The following is a 15,837-nucleotide window of genomic DNA, read 5'->3' as shown; positions in this document are numbered from 1 at the left end:
TTTTTTGTGCAGAACCATACTTCCTAGATTTCCTGATAAACTCCTACACTGACCACTTAAAATGGGGTTAAAGTAGAATTGTTCATGGATGGAAAAGCATCATCTAAATGTAATCTAAAAGAAACCTATTAACAGTAGGATTTAATTCACGCATCTGCCCACCACTTACTTGACTGGATGTGCATCAATGTATTTGCGTACGTGTGTCAAGGGGGGATTGTGAAGCCAGACATTGGGAAAAAATGGCAGATAAAGAATGGCAGATAAAGAGTGGGCAGGCTGTGTTTTCAGAGATAACAGCTATCATCCATCTGCCTGCATGCCTGCCTCAACCAATCCCTTCCTCTTCAACTCAAAACAGAATCAGAGGAGTCCAGTAAAACAAAGAGTGAACCATCACTGCTCATCCATTTTCATCTGTTTCTTTTCTTGCTGCTTATCCGTTTGGAGCAGGACACAAGTTGGAGCCTGTTCTAACTGACAATGAGCAAGAGATAAGGTACACACTGCACATGTCCATCACAAGGATAGCATAGAGACAAAAGATTCATTAGCTCTAGAAGTTAAACAGTTGACAAGTATTTCTACTGCATCCCTGCACACTGTCAGTGATGTGTAACACATTTTCAGAATCTTACACCAACATACTGTTCTTCAAGCATGTAGAGACTTGCTTAACGCCTCCCTAAATATAACAAAGCATCATTTCTTCTTCTACACCCAAATAGACAATTTTATATTTCAAACATTAAAGGTATTTTGTGACATGAGGCTATTAGTTCCTGTGTACTCAGAAAGGGATATCTTTTGCTAATTAACAGTCTAGTCTTCTCCTGTCAGACAAGTTTCTTTTAAAAGGTTTTGCCTCTGCTATCGGTGCATATTAAGCAGTGGAGCGGCACCGAAATGCTCAAGCGTTTTTTTTTTCCACTCTAAGCAGCAGCAGCACTGAGAAGGCTGTGAAAGCTTCAATCAGCAGCAGACAATTAGCCCAAATGTATTCAGAGGGATGGAAAAAAAGGAACCAAGTGAAACAGGAGGAAAGGAACTGAAAGTGTGAGGCAAGCTGAGGGGTGGATGCAGAGGAGTATAATAGAAGATGTTCATCAGGCTTCATTAGCAAATTTCACTAACAGCTCTTTTCCTTGTTTTTTTTTTGTTTTGTTTTTTGTGAGAGAGCCGTCGCTTCGGGCTACATGTTCCTCGGCTCGCAAAAAAAAGCATGTGTGTGAATGACCATCTTTGTACGAGAATAATATTGTGTAACACACATGCCAAGGGGCAGCAGGGGATTATTGGGGTTAGTCTAAGCTAACCGTAAAGACAACTGCATGGTGAACAATAGGATACACGCCCTCTTTGCTAATTTGCTGTCTTTGCTTTTCAAATGCCTCCTATGTCTGTGGGATCTTATCATTTTCTTCCTCTTTCTTCCAGTGTCCTCCGTCTTTCTCATCCTTCAGTAGGTTTTACTGTAGCTTAATGGCGCTTCATCTGTGTAGCTACTGTCTGATGGCAGCTAACAGTAAGAGATGTAAGGATTTAACTGAATCTTAACATATGTTTCTATTCATTCAACAGCAGGAATCTCCAGAAGAATCATTTTCAGAAATATTCAGGCCGCAGTGGTGTGTTGGGTCAGCCTTGCAAAGCAAGCAGTTTCACTTTGCTAAATGTCTTCTAGGAAGAGGCAGGAGGAGTTCGCTTGAATCAATTACTTGCAAATAGTTCAGAAGACTGTGGTATTTTGACATTTGACTCTTTGTGAAATACAAACCTTACCTTTAACTGAGTGGACGAGTTCTTGCTACAGAAGAAGAACAATAGGAGTTTCAATATATCAAATGTTAGTCACGTGCACTTTTGGATAACTGGATTACACGATATCTGGAATTTACACTTTACACTCATACAACTACACGAACCATTCAAGCCATAGGTGCATATTGTATGTCTGAGAAGACACACATGCGATATACAACTTTGAATTGGAGTTTTCACAGGACTCTGTGCAGTCCTGTTGTACGGCCCAGATTGGGTCGAGCTTTAGCTTTCGGACAGATCGGCTCACATTAACTCTAGAATACGTTGGTAGGGAGGAGCTCATAGTCAATTCCGTGACTGCAAGGTGCCCACATGCTGTAGCTGCACAACAGGTCCAAATCATCCACCCTCCACCACCATGAGTTTTTTGCACACAAATGCTATGTTTAATTTTTTGCCAAAAATGGTGCTGTGCACTAATGCTAAACATCTCTACTTTGGTCTCGTCTGTCCACAGGAAAGAAGTCTGTTGCAGTTCTGTATGTTGAATCTGTATGTTGAATTAATGATGTTTAGAATTGGAAGTTTTTCTCTTGATGTCTTGAAAGCTGGAGCAGCTGCAAATGAACTCTAAGCTGTATCCTGGTGTGGCTCATTACACTTGCATGATGAATCTTTTGCATAATGAATTAGAGCTCAGATTATTTCATACATGAAGCTGAAATACTTAAATCATACAAAAAAAAAGACTTTTCTCGCCCCTTCTCATTATTTCTTTTTATTCTGTCTTTTCTCTCATGGGAACCAGAGACCCACTTGTCTCTCACACAGTTTTAGCTGCTGGAACAGCATGGCTTATAACCAGCCTTATTAAAACACTCATGCCTCCCACTGGCTCTACTCAGAGCTACTCTAAACAACCACAGGCCTAAACAAAACCAAGGAGCTAATCCCCTTAACACAATGCTGATGGACTACAAGCAAGATTATAGAACCTACCAGCAGAGCTCAAATTCTCCAGTTCAAATGCAAAGTTAAATCATTTCTGGCATTTTGATGCTCGCAAACAGTAAAACAGAGGACACAAATAAGTCCTTGTACATTTTTCCACAGGAACTCTTGCCACAGGATTATTTATGCTGTCTGGCTCTAGGCATTTAAGCATGTCACAGAGCTTAATCTGAGAAAGCCTCACAGCGATGAAATGTCATTGGATTAAAAATAATGCACAATACAAGTACTATATGGGGTTTGCAGTTGGTGTCCTGTCAAGTTCTACATTTTCTTGGTTTCTTCCACAACAGTGGTCTATATAGAGAGCATGCCTTTTGCACAACATGAGATTATTTTTAATGCAACAGGTGACTGGAAGAAATCCAGGATCCAAAGCACCTTGCACTGCTATACAAGTTCTTTAACTCTGCAGCATGAAATGCAGTGGTAGAAGACACACAAAGACTGCATTGTAACAAGTCTGCTCGATTCAAGACATTTCAGACCTTCAGACTTTCGTATGAGTCAGTAACTTCCAAGGTGACAGGAAGATTTGATGCAATCGGAGCAAAACAAAGTGGATATGACAGAGAAGAACGATGTGACAGGCGGAAAATGACAAGGAGGTTTGGAGAGAGAGAAACTGTGACAAACTGCTATGGAAAGCTACGCTAGAAATGGTGGTGTTATTATAGAAGGTGTGCAAGGGTGTGCTTGACAGTAAAAAACACACACGCAAACAGACAAGAGAGCGACTGCTGTGTGATGGAAAGAAATGGAGGCAGAGAGACTGCAGGCAGTCTCATCAGAAACCCAGTAAACATGGTTGAGACAGCAATGTTATCTTGAGGGTAAAAACTGGTGGCAGTATGATGGCAAAACACTGCAAAGTGCACGTACTATAGTGGTACACCAAAGCTGTCTTTTTACAAAGATTTCTTTTTTATTTTAATTTATTTCTAATACATTAATACAAAATCAAATTTCAGTACAAAGCTAATTTTGCTAAGGACCAGATGTCCACACAAAGGTCTCTCCGTGTACACAGACTAGTATTACTAGAGCCTTGAGAAGGCTCTTTTACATATCCAAATGTCAGTTCTGTCTCATTTCTTGCATAGTGAACCACACCCATGGCTCCTGATGTCAAGATTATAGACTTGTGTTGCAGTGTCAGTGTGTCATCTGTTGAGGGCTGAGGACTGGGCCCCTGTCATGCTCATGGGCTCAAATATTTTTTATTTGGCTTTCTTCCACTGATCTTTATGTTTCTGTGGATTAATTTCTTCCTGACTCTCTTACTCCAGACAATGTTGAAGGCAGACTTATATCTCAGAGGCCGACGCTGCCGTTTTTCCACCAAGACTAAATATTGAGGAGAGACGGTCAGCCGACGGTTATTTAATGTCAAGATGTTTACCGGGAAAGTTTACACCAGTGAAATGAAAACTCAAACCAGAAAAAACAGCTAAATATTTACGGTCTTTAGATAAATAATACTCTTCTGCACTGTGAAACATTTCAAATAAAAAAACGATCAGTTCAACTAAAGAGCGCACATGCTGTTGAAATTCCAACAAATGGTATTAATTTAATGTCAAACAGCCCGTTGTTTGTGAAAGGTTTAAAAATGAAATGTCACAGTACATTTGCCAGCTGTCTACTTTCAAGCAGAAGGACATCAGCTCAGGCATGAGATGCACACGTAAAGCAGGGCTTCATATCAAAAGATAAATGAAGTGAACTGGTCTGCACAGTCAGCGTCCAGTGCAAAAACATCCTGAGAGGAACGACGTTACCATACATGAGTTATGGGCAGCGTGTGTAATAATGGCTTCACATTAATATGTTAACCTGTTCCTCTGTTTCATACAGTAAACAGGAATAAATGAACCACAATTGTTTCACCTTCCACTAATCATGTTACTTTTAAACTGAGTGAGCAGGGTTACAGTTTAGAGCCTGTGCATACAGGTGGATTAACCATTACTGAAACATAAAGAAATTATTTTGGTAATCACCAATACTAATTCAGGACAGCTGTAGCATAAACTTTGGTGGTCTAATAAATTTGATAAGCACTCTATATCAAAATAAAAAGCAGAAAGTTCAACTTTTAACACTAATCCACAATGTAAAAACACTGATTGCTGTAATATTTTGTCATTGGCACAGAGAGTGTTAATGATGGATTCAATCCCCCTCAGCATGGAGGACACGAGTAACGCACACAAAAGCGTTTTTTCCTATTGCACAACTTTTCTCTTTAAAATAACCCCAAATGGTTGTGGCCCAGCCATAATTTGATTTTAGCCACATGCTTTGAATTGTTAACAAGCTGGAATATTCCTCTCCTGTCAGGTTTCTGGAGACTGAGAGAGTCAGTCAGTCCCTATTTTGGTATACCCACAGGCTCCTGTGGTGCTGCCTATAAATGTAAATAGCCATTACATTATCACACTCCCACCTCTTAAGCATTTACTGGAGCTTCACACCAAACATGCTGGACACCGTCTGAGCTGAAGAAATGTACTGAATCTGAATTGACCAAAAAACTGTACTTCCGATATTAAGACTTTTACATCTTCACATTTACACGCATACTTTGAGCTGTCACAAAATTCTCTTGTGCCAAGACTAAAGCACTTCCCCAGAGTTTTATGGGGCTTGACTGCTCATGAGGTGCACCATCTCTGACATAGTTTTAAAAGCAGAGCCACACAGCTACTGTGATAAACTGCACTGTACTCATTTTGTACCTCCTGATTACTGCGGCAGCTCGATTGTGATTCATTCTTATGTTGTCACTGTTCTGTCTGTATCCTTCTCCATTTTTTTGAAGTGTCTTGTTCAAATTTTTTATTTAGTAGAAATTATTTTCCCCAAGGATCCCAAATACAGACATGCAGATAGACCAAGAACACTGGAAATCATTGGAACTAATGCATATGTCTGAAATATGAAGCTATTACGATTTTTGAATAATTTGACATTTCAGTCATATTGCACAGGTATGCACTTACACCTGTTGCATATTTGTTCTTGTTTCTAATTTAAACCAATGGTGATGTAATGCTATAGCACTTCATTTACTGTCTTACTGCATTTTAATATGTTTTTATCACTACTTGCTGTTACAATGCATCACTGTTATCATAAGTGTTACCAAATTACCTACCATAACCACCTGAAGTGGCTATTTATGCTTTCAATTGGAAAATCCATGGCTCAACTCATTTTAATGTAAAGGCTGCTGGAGGTGATAATTATGCAAAAATGATTACTTACTGTTTAGTAGATCAGTTCTTTTTTTCTCTCTTTTCTATATTAATTTACAGTAAATTATCCCAGCTGGCACCTGGAATCACCCATTTGGGAAATTTCACATGGTGCTCATATTTTATACTCAATTACTCAGCCTAATTTCCCCCCAAGCTCCAACACGAAAAGAAATACGATGCAGTGCATCTTTTGTCTTCATACAGTATCTATATCATGTATCATGGATACAGTGGAAATGAGCAGCGAGGAAATTAAAGAGGCTGACCCCAGAAACATGAACACACAAAGAAGCTTGTTTAGAGTTTATCAGCAAAAAAGGCTGATAAGACCATGGCCTGTTTACACAACCTGTGCATACACCGATCAGGTATAACATTATAACCACTGACAGGTGAAGTGAATAGTCCTTACTATCTTTTTATCATGGCACCTGTTAGCGCATGGGCTATATTAGGGGACAGGTGAACATTTTGTCCTCAAAGTCGATGTGTTATAAACAAAAAATGGGCGAGAGTAAGGATTTAAGAGAGTTTGGCAAGAGACAAACTGTGATGGCTAGACGACCGGGTCAGAGCATCTCCACAACTACAGCTCTTGTGGGGTGTCAGTGTCGGTCTGCAGTGGTCAGTATCTATCAAAAGTGGTCCAAGGAAGGAACAGTGGTGAACCATCAACAGGGTGATAGGCAGCCAAGGCTGACTGATGCATGTGGGGAGCAAAGGCTAGCCCATGTGGACTGATCCAAAGCACGAGCCACTGTAGCTCAAATTACTGAAAATGTCACGGACCCAGCTCTGGAGGACTGGGGGTCCGTGAGCAGTTTTGACTGTTGTTGTTGTTGTTATTATTATTATTATGATGATGATTATTATTGTTATTATTATTATTATCGTTATTATTTGATGATGTGTGTGTCTTTCTGCACAATGCTGTGTTAGTCTGTGTTCCACTCATTATATGTATAGGCAGGGTGTGGGTGTGTACATGTGTGACTGGAGGATGGAGAACAGCCACATGCAGGCCTGACGGGTGTGGCCCTGCAGGAGGACTGGCCACACCTGAAGTTCCTGCCACACACCTGTTGGTGATCAGGGCTCGTCGGGGGAGCTACTTAGGAGAGTGTTGGAGCTCTCGCAAGGGTTGGTGTTGATGGCTGTTTCTGTGGTTTCCCCCCCAGGTGGAAGAGTGGACCAGAACAGCAGCACGCACAGGGTGTGCGAGAACACAACAGCGGGGAGCACGAGCACACACACACGGGATTCAAGGGAGCAATGGGGAGTTATTGTGTTTACAGCCTTCACTGTAAATAAAGTGCACTGTTTGCATCGCAGAACCATGCGTTTTGGGTCCTCATTCCCCCATATCCCCACGGTCTGCCAGCCAGACCGTGACAGAAAAACTGTAGCTCAAATTGATGGTTCTGATAGAAAGGTCATAATGTGATGCCTGATTGGTGTACGTGTGCTGTATTCTGTAAAATACAGGTGTACAATGTATGTGTGTGTGGTATACTAGTGTCCATCCGAGTAGTGGAAGATCTGTCAATCATTGTTTATATCCAAGTAGTCCACCCGTCGACTTTTCACCTACTTCCTGCTTCTAGGGAAAGAACTTTCAGAAGCCTTTGACCTTTGGCCTTTCCTCTAATCCTAATGCAAATAACAAATACTGAAAAAAATAAAGAACTATATAATATGGCTTTACGTTGTATAATAAAAGATAAAGCCAGTTAACAGCTTGTGAACATAAAAATCTATTCTGTACATCTGCATTCTTCATGCATCATTAAATGAAATGGCAACAACAGAGTGAAGGTAACAGAGCCTTATTTAACTTAAGAATGAAAATGTCTTATTTAGTACAAGTTAAACGTGAAATAAGATATAAAAACAGAGGAGCACTGATATGGTTTATAACAGTAGTCAGTGTTAGTGTTTATGAAATTAGTTTCACTCTGGAAAATGTTGAACAACAGCAAAGCCACCCTAGAAGTTACCTAAATTTCGTACATGTCCATCAGTCAGAGCGTGTGGCTATTGCTCCAAGCAGGATTATCTTGTTAATTAAACAGCAATAATCAATGATTTGTGGAAGCTTGATTCTGTACAAGCTCTACAAAGGTGCGTGGTGCTGGCTGCCTGGTAAACACCTGCATGGACATGCTTTGAGGAGCTGAAGTTTCCAGTGCATACATTTGCTTTCCAACCATGTGCTCAGTTTCTGCTTCGTCACTAATCAAACATGACATGCAATAAACTACATGGCCCACACAGATATGAGTCATTAATTGCTGGCCTGCCACTATGGTTACAACACCTCTCTTCATAACTTTGGTGATGTTAACAGCCGTGGTGAAAGTAGCTGTGAGGTCACTTTGCCTTCATGAAATTCTCATTTTTATCATTGTCTGATTCACTGGCAAAAACAATGATAAATAAAATAATAAGCTGTAGTCCTAGATGATCACATAATGTCATTATCATTGCTACACTCTATTCATAACCACACAAACCCTTCGCTGTTTTTAATTAACTGTCAAAAGGAAAACACCCTGTCTGGAGATTCCTTTGATCCTCAGAGTTTATCTCTACACGAGGTGCTACTGAGGCCGACGTGAAACTATTCTTATCACAAAAGTGAAAAAGATAAATACTCCTGCTGCTGCTTTCAGGAACAATCTATTAACCTATAACATATTCAGCTTCCCCTAGGCACTGTATATACCAGTTCAGATATAGTTCTACCTAGATTACAACTGTAAGCCCTTTTTAATAACACATGAACACATAATATTGTTAAAAAGTTTCTGGCTAAGCTGCACTTACAAAGACTTAGACTTCACAAATTGGACACACTGTGTCACTTTGTGTTAAATTACTAATCTGATTACTGCAGTGAGTGGGTAGCTGTGAGCCTGTGGATCCATCATCCAGACTACAGAAAAGTCATTGTGAAACATGTAAAAACAGGAGAGAATTTCTTAAGCGTAGGCCGTACGACAGACAAAAGACTGAGTGCCGCTTTGTCCTCGGCAGTTGTACCTTCACTGTCCAACTTTGATTTTACAACGTGAGATTTAGATCACACTAAGTTTTGGGAGACGCTGCTTTTAACTCTGAACTAACAGGGATAACGTTTGGATATCTTGAAGAACATATGGATATCTTGGTGGTCTATTCAGTTCACCAAATCACAAAAATACTCTCTGCAAGCTGCTTTATAGTTTCAAGGTAAAGACCCTAAAGTAATACAGAGAACAGTTAGACGACCACCTCTGATCATTTAAAACTAATAAACCTACCTCGTCTAACGTACGGGAGCTGCTGTCTCAAATAAAGAATTTTATAAGTCTGGGTTTCACTGAAGAGTTTAAGCATCCTGTAAACATTTTAATGCAGCTTCTGGGGTTTTATTCACTTTACATTGCTAATAAACTGCTGATTAGGAGGCTGTAAAACATTGCCCACAAAACACCAAGAAAAATAACTGAATTCAGCTATATAACTACGCATTATTGTATCAGTCTTTAAGTAAGAGTTGGGCAATACACATTACATCATTAAACTGACTCTTGCATGTCTCCCTGTTACCATCCCTGCATGCAGTTTTAGCGTGCTCATTGGCTGGCCCTCCAGTGAGAAAGCTCTTATATAAGCCAGGCAAAGCTCTGCTCTAAAAGTGTTACAACACAGAGGACTCTGCAGCTATTTTAATTCTGCAATGATTCAGCTTTTAACTTCTCTTACATATGATTAGGAGGAGAAATCATCAGCTGAGATGATGAACCACTGGAATTAATTTTGTTATTTATGTATTTTTGACACTGGGGACATTGGGGACCACAAACAACAATCATACTGCGTATTTCCAAAAACTCTATTGACAAGGTGGCTCTGGTGGCTTGTCCACCAGTCAGAGAGTTGGCTGTTTTATAGCTCTACTTGTTAAATGTGATCTTGCGAGACACTAAACTCAAATAAACTCACCTAGCATGTGCAGCAGTATGAGCCAAGACCAGATACCACATTTACAAGACTTACAATATTGTTGGGTGATTTTGGTGTTTTCATGTGACTACAGTGAGGCTTTAGCTTTAGCCGTACAAGCAGTAATTTTTGTCCCACTTGCACATTTATGTTTTAGTAAAAGCTAGGATATAGAGCTATCTAGGCTTTGCTACTCACATACACAGCTATAAACACACAAAATATGTATGCGTGCAGAGTAAACATGCATACATTCACACATGCTGTGATAAACTATAAGACGAAGATTATGGAGCAAATACACAATTTTACAGCAAGGGTGTAGACACAGTATGAGTTAATGAGTCGTTGCTCCCCTGAGACATGTGGGTGAGCAGTAATAACTTGATTCCAGATGTTTGGTGGTACTTCCACATCTGTCTTTTTGTGCTCTCGTCCAGCATGTGACAGTGTGATTTGTAAACGAATGTGACCTCTGCGTTCTGTTTCATGCCACAGCCACATGTGCAGAGGCTGCAGACTTCAAAATGTTCGAAGTGTGTGAGTGATAGCGAAAGGGCCTGCAACAGCAGACTGCGGAAAGTTTCACTATCGAACCAGTCAGTGTGTTTTTTTAACAAACTCGACCCATTAATCAACCAGCTCTGTTGTCTGATGTCTCTTTGGCTAAGAGGCAGGAGTGCCATTTACACTCTTTCACACACCAGAATGCCGGATGAGTCAGGATTTGAGGCCTTTCGCACATGAACTATGATGCCGTTCACTGTTGCTGGGAAGGCGAAAGGAAACAACCTTAAAAACTCAAGCGTCTGCGATTACGGGGTGGACAAATGCCGATGCTGTAAAACCAGTAATTCCTCCTGCTGGGGCAGGTTTTGAAAAGGAGCTGTCTGGAGCGACACTCTCAGCTCATTCATCGGTTCTCTCACGTGTCTCTACGAGCAGCTGCAGCTCAGATGGAAGACATGCTTGACATGGATATGAGGTTTCTTAAACAGAGATGATGTATGCAGTCTCTGTGTGGTTTTACATTTGTGTCAAGGGCTTCTTCTTACAAAAACACTTTTGATGTTGTCAAATGAAGCTTCTATGAGGAGAGATAACCGTGTGATATTTTAGCTTTGTTTAAAAAAGATCAGCTTTGCAGGCTTATATATAAATTCAAATCAACTGATCTTGGATCTGCTTTTTTGTGTGTGTTAATGAAGGTCACCATGGCCCAGTGTTTGTCACTGGTGCATCTGGTCACCCCTTTATGAGGAGATTAACACAATTAAAATGTCTCTGAGCATGGGTCAGACAAAGAGACTCATTAATGCTGATATACTGCACAGAGCCTGTTTTTAATCTTGGGTGCTTTTCAGACGATGTTAGGCCTCATATCACATCTGCAAGTACATATTCTGGTTTCCTGTACTAGCGTAGAAGATGGCGAGTTGTGATTGGAGAGCTCTTGAACTTGTTTAACCAGTCGCAGAGTTCCTTCTGGGAGGCGGTTTGAAAGTGAAACTTGAGTGAACTTCTCATTTATACAAATAAATGAACTCAAACTGTTTGCACTGGTGCCGGTTTTACACTGAACGGAACAAACTGTGTAACTGTAGCTGAATAGTGGACTGTGCGCATGTCTGAAAATTAAGCGTCAAAAAGTCATCATGTGACTCACAGGAGAGCAATCATGTGAACACAATTACTACACGTTTTAGATATTTTTATTTTCATTTTAAATGACAGCCGCACACTCCTCTGCAGACCAACAGATTATGGGCTAACAAAGGGACACACAGAGAGTGAACGCAGCCACACATTTAGTTGCCGTTTCACTGACCTTGGCTGACCGGTGGGTTCCCAGTAGCGGCAGAACAGGTGCAATCCGTCTGCGTTGACGATGTGCGGCAGGTCAGAGTAGGGGACTCCCTGCGGACTTCGCCGCGGAGCAGCTCCCGGCTCGGGCATGGAGGAGTCTGTAACAGAGACACGGAGCAGCGATGACAACACGTCGCTGCCGTAGAGGTAGCAGCTGAAGCCGGCGACGAGCAGGCAGGACGCGGCGGTCACGGCGTTCATTGTTGTTTTTGTTGTTGTTTAATTACTGTAAGCAGTAGGCGACAGTTTGTGCACGGTATTATTAGGGTGCCGTTCTGGATTCTAAGCAGAGCGCGCGCACACACGCACACACATAAACACACACAAGCAGAGGCTCGAGCGTCCGGCGTTACGTCACGAGACCATATGGGCGCTCTCTCGCTCTCTCTCTCCACGTGCTCTCTCTTTCTTTAACCCTTCTCTCTCTAATTGAGTTTAGACACCTACACTGCGCCTGCGATGTCACCGAACTGCGTTACTACACTGTCGTGCACGAAAACGAGATGACAAAAAGCGCGGGAAAGCTCTGATGAAATATAAATGAATGTTTACTTGTTTCGTTTCCACAGGCTATAAATTATCAAGCAAAGTTGGAGAGGCAAGGCTGGGGTGGTTTTGGCTGGGAGGAGGAGGGATGGTGGATATGCTGGACAACAAGTGTCGAAGATGGAGGTGCCATGTAAGGAAGAAGAAGAGAGGAAGACCACCGAGGAGACTGGTGAATGTAGTGAAGGAGGGAGAGGGTTAGTGTGACAGAGGAGGATGCTGGTGATGGGGTGAGATACAGGCAGGTGATTCGCTGTGGCGACCCCTAAAGGGAGCAGCCGGAAGAAGAAGGTTTTCCGTAGTTCTAAACTGTATAAACTGGATTAGTTATGCTGTAAATGCCGCAGGAAAAAAAAATCAAAATTCAAAAAAGAGGGATATGCCTTTCCAGTTATTCTACCTTTTCTACTGCTCTACAAATCTTATTGTATCCTACTTCTTTCTTCTACACAACACCCCTTCCTCCTTCTCTCTTTTCCTTCATGTCTTGCATCATTGAGGCTTTTTTTTTCTAGGTCTATCTGAATACACTGTGTCAGTCTGCATAGTATTGGTGGTTTACAACGAAGAGGGCGGCGTGTGTAACACTTGGCAAATCACCTGATATAAAAATAGCTCTGGTGTGAAGCAGTTTTCTGAGATATCGCGTCGTCCCTTTCAGTTTTGGTGAACTGCAACCCAACCTTTTATTTATTTATAGATTTAATTAAATGAAAGAAATACTTAGCTACAATGTGAGTAAACTCTATATCTACTTCCGCTCAACATTTCCATTGTTAATTTAGGTTCAATACCAGTAGCCAGTGATGTCCGGACATTTATATTCGGGTGTAAGAGAATGGATTGTGATTGATAGTTTTCCCTCAGCAATGCGCTCCGTGTCTGTTTTCGTACCCGTTTCTATGCGGGGAAACGTGGCTCGTGCCCTCTTTTGACAGGATCATAAGAGGGCAAATAAGTCAGTGAGTAACAGTATTCATGTGTCGCACACAGGCGGAAATAAGCTTCCGTTCGTGCGGACTTATCATTACTGGAACACATTGGCGACATGTGTGTACAAAACCCCCCTATTTTTTTTTTCATTTTGTGCTGCAATCAAACATTCCCGTCTCCGTGCGCCAATAAATACGTAAAATAACTGAGATGCGCGACGACGGGACATCAATTGCGTGCCTCCAGTAAGGAGAGCAAATGATTGGTTCCTGCACGCATCTCTGATACCTACTAGCTTTTAATTCATCGATTCCTCTGCTATGCGCAGCGTATCGATACCAGTGCCCGGCAGTGGATCTGTGCGCTGCAACAGTACCACTCACATTTATGATGAAATGATGAATGAAAGCCTGAAATGATATTGGATGCGCATGAACCCACCACAAAACAAGTTTCACTGGTTAAAGCAATAACATTGTGTCGATGCTGGAGAAAAACAGTAGAAGGGTCCCGTATTGCCCCGCACTGTAATTCCCCATATGCAGAAGTATTAAAAGAATATTCTAAGAATATGAAGCGTTCAGTGTTCAGCGTTCAGGAGCTGACCTGTTCAGGAGCGTCTGCAGAGAAGTTTCAGCCTTAATATCTCTCTTGCTCTCCTTGCCTCTCGCTTCGACGCTCTCCTCGCCGCCCGTCAAGAGAAGAATGCAATCGGCGGCGTTTGAGGGAGAACCTAAAGTATTCACACACGCCCTCTCTCTCTCTCATACATACGCACAGAGAGCCGATACTCACACACACTTTCCCCCCAGATGCGGGGATGCGCCCTTTCTATTTAGCCTCATTTAGCACACACTTAAAAAAAACAACCCAGCCCACATGGCTCACATTGGAACATACCAGACCCATTAATATTTACTTATTAATAGTACCATGGGCATCCCCCATGCATTCTTTGCAATGGAGCGCCTGCTCCATTTGACACCACAAAACAAGTTGGTTGTGATTGTCCTCCAAAACAGCCCCATGTTACAGCTCTAGGGTTAGGTTAAAATACTTCTCGGTATGGAATGTTTCTTCTTGGCATGGTATATATAGTCTCTGCATTACTTTGTGAGCTAAAATAAATTTGTAGAATGTAGATGAACATGTTCTCAAACAAAGCCATTGCAAGGCCTTGCTCTTTTACGAGAAGCAGAGTATACTTGCTTCCGCCTACCTTGCTTGAGAAAAGTACAGATACGTACAGAAAATGATGAAAAGCATACAATACAGGAAGCAGACATATTGTGCTTACATCTGAAAATGACAGTGGAAGTAGCCATGGGTAACTCACAGACCTGCAATGGTGGAAAAATAACAACTGCACGATTTCTGTCACATACCTAATTCTTTAATATAGTCAACTGTACTGGCTAGTACTATAATAGTACTACAATCACTATGTCATATATACAGCCCTGTTTCATATGTTTCATGCAAAATCTTCATATATTTCACATTAAGACCTGAATTACAAACAATACAGTTCTTCCAACAACACGCTCTACAGTTTACATTTTTGTGGAGGTGATGTGAACAATGTACACAATCTTAAATACACACACATATATATATATAAAAAAACATACATAAGCTGAAGTAGATGGGCAAAGATTAAAAAAAATAATCTCGGTCCAGTCTCTCTTTAGGATAAACACTGGCATTCCATTAATGAAGCACATGCTTCAGGGCAACTTTATTTAGGTATGCCGTAATTCTTCATGGCAAATATTCAGCAAGTTACTGGAAATGTCGCTAAAAGATTTTATCCACACTGATCACATCACCTAATGAAATGTCCCCTGAGTTTATATTTGGGCTACCCTTTTTTAATTTGCAGTAGTGAATGTGTCACAAATTCCTTTTACTCATTAAAGGTAAGGAAGAATATGAAAGAAACAAAACAGAATATTACCAGAAAGTTCTGCTTGGACACTTTAAGTAGGTGTTTGCATATTCTGTTGACAAAGAGTAATATTAACAATCACTTGTGTTTCTAACCACCTCTCTGTGGGGCTGACATTTATAGTGACCACTGTAACACTGCACACAATCATGGCAGCTCTTATTTATTTAAAATACGGATTAGTGCAGATTTAATGTTGGAAAAAGATCCTGGTTTCAGAACTTATCACCACCCACATGGTAATAGTAGTTGGTTTAGGCCAAGATTCATCCTCACCCAGCATATATACATCTGACGATATCAAACCTGACTTCTAGTGGTTTAACTTCTTACCTTGTTACAGTTATGTAGAAATGTCATGGTGCAAATCTTTAACCCGAGAGGACTTCAAAGCATTGCTGTTTTTTACATGGCTGCTAACCAAAACATGCTCTAAGTGTTAGAGCAGAACCATGCTGTTACTTATTTAATATGTACAGGCTGTATGTTTTTTGAACTCTGAAAGTAAACACACAGAAA

At 41.0% G+C, this 15,837-nt stretch overlaps 1 protein-coding gene across 1 annotated transcript in view; it reads right to left on the bottom strand.

The window, feature by feature from the left end:
- Positions 1–14,168, bottom strand: part of mgll (monoglyceride lipase) — a 43,848-nt gene extending 29,680 nt beyond the window's left edge. The window contains exons 1-2 of the mRNA XM_005937856.2: positions 13,977–14,168; positions 11,854–11,989 (exon numbers count right to left, since the gene is read on the bottom strand). Coding sequence (XP_005937918.1) covers positions 11,854–11,981 — 128 coding nt within the window. The 5' untranslated portion in view covers positions 11,982–11,989; positions 13,977–14,168. The remainder of the gene's footprint in view (positions 1–11,853; positions 11,990–13,976) is intronic.
- Positions 14,169–15,837: the final 1,669 nt, after the last annotated feature.

This window comes from Haplochromis burtoni, unplaced genomic scaffold (assembly GCF_018398535.1).
Source record: "Haplochromis burtoni strain Fernald_Lab_line unplaced genomic scaffold, NCSU_Asbu1 Contig_60, whole genome shotgun sequence".
NCBI lineage: Eukaryota > Metazoa > Chordata > Actinopteri > Cichliformes > Cichlidae > Haplochromis > Haplochromis burtoni.
The sequence above is the reverse complement of the archived record's forward strand: the minus strand, read 5'-3'. Positions and strand labels throughout refer to the sequence as shown.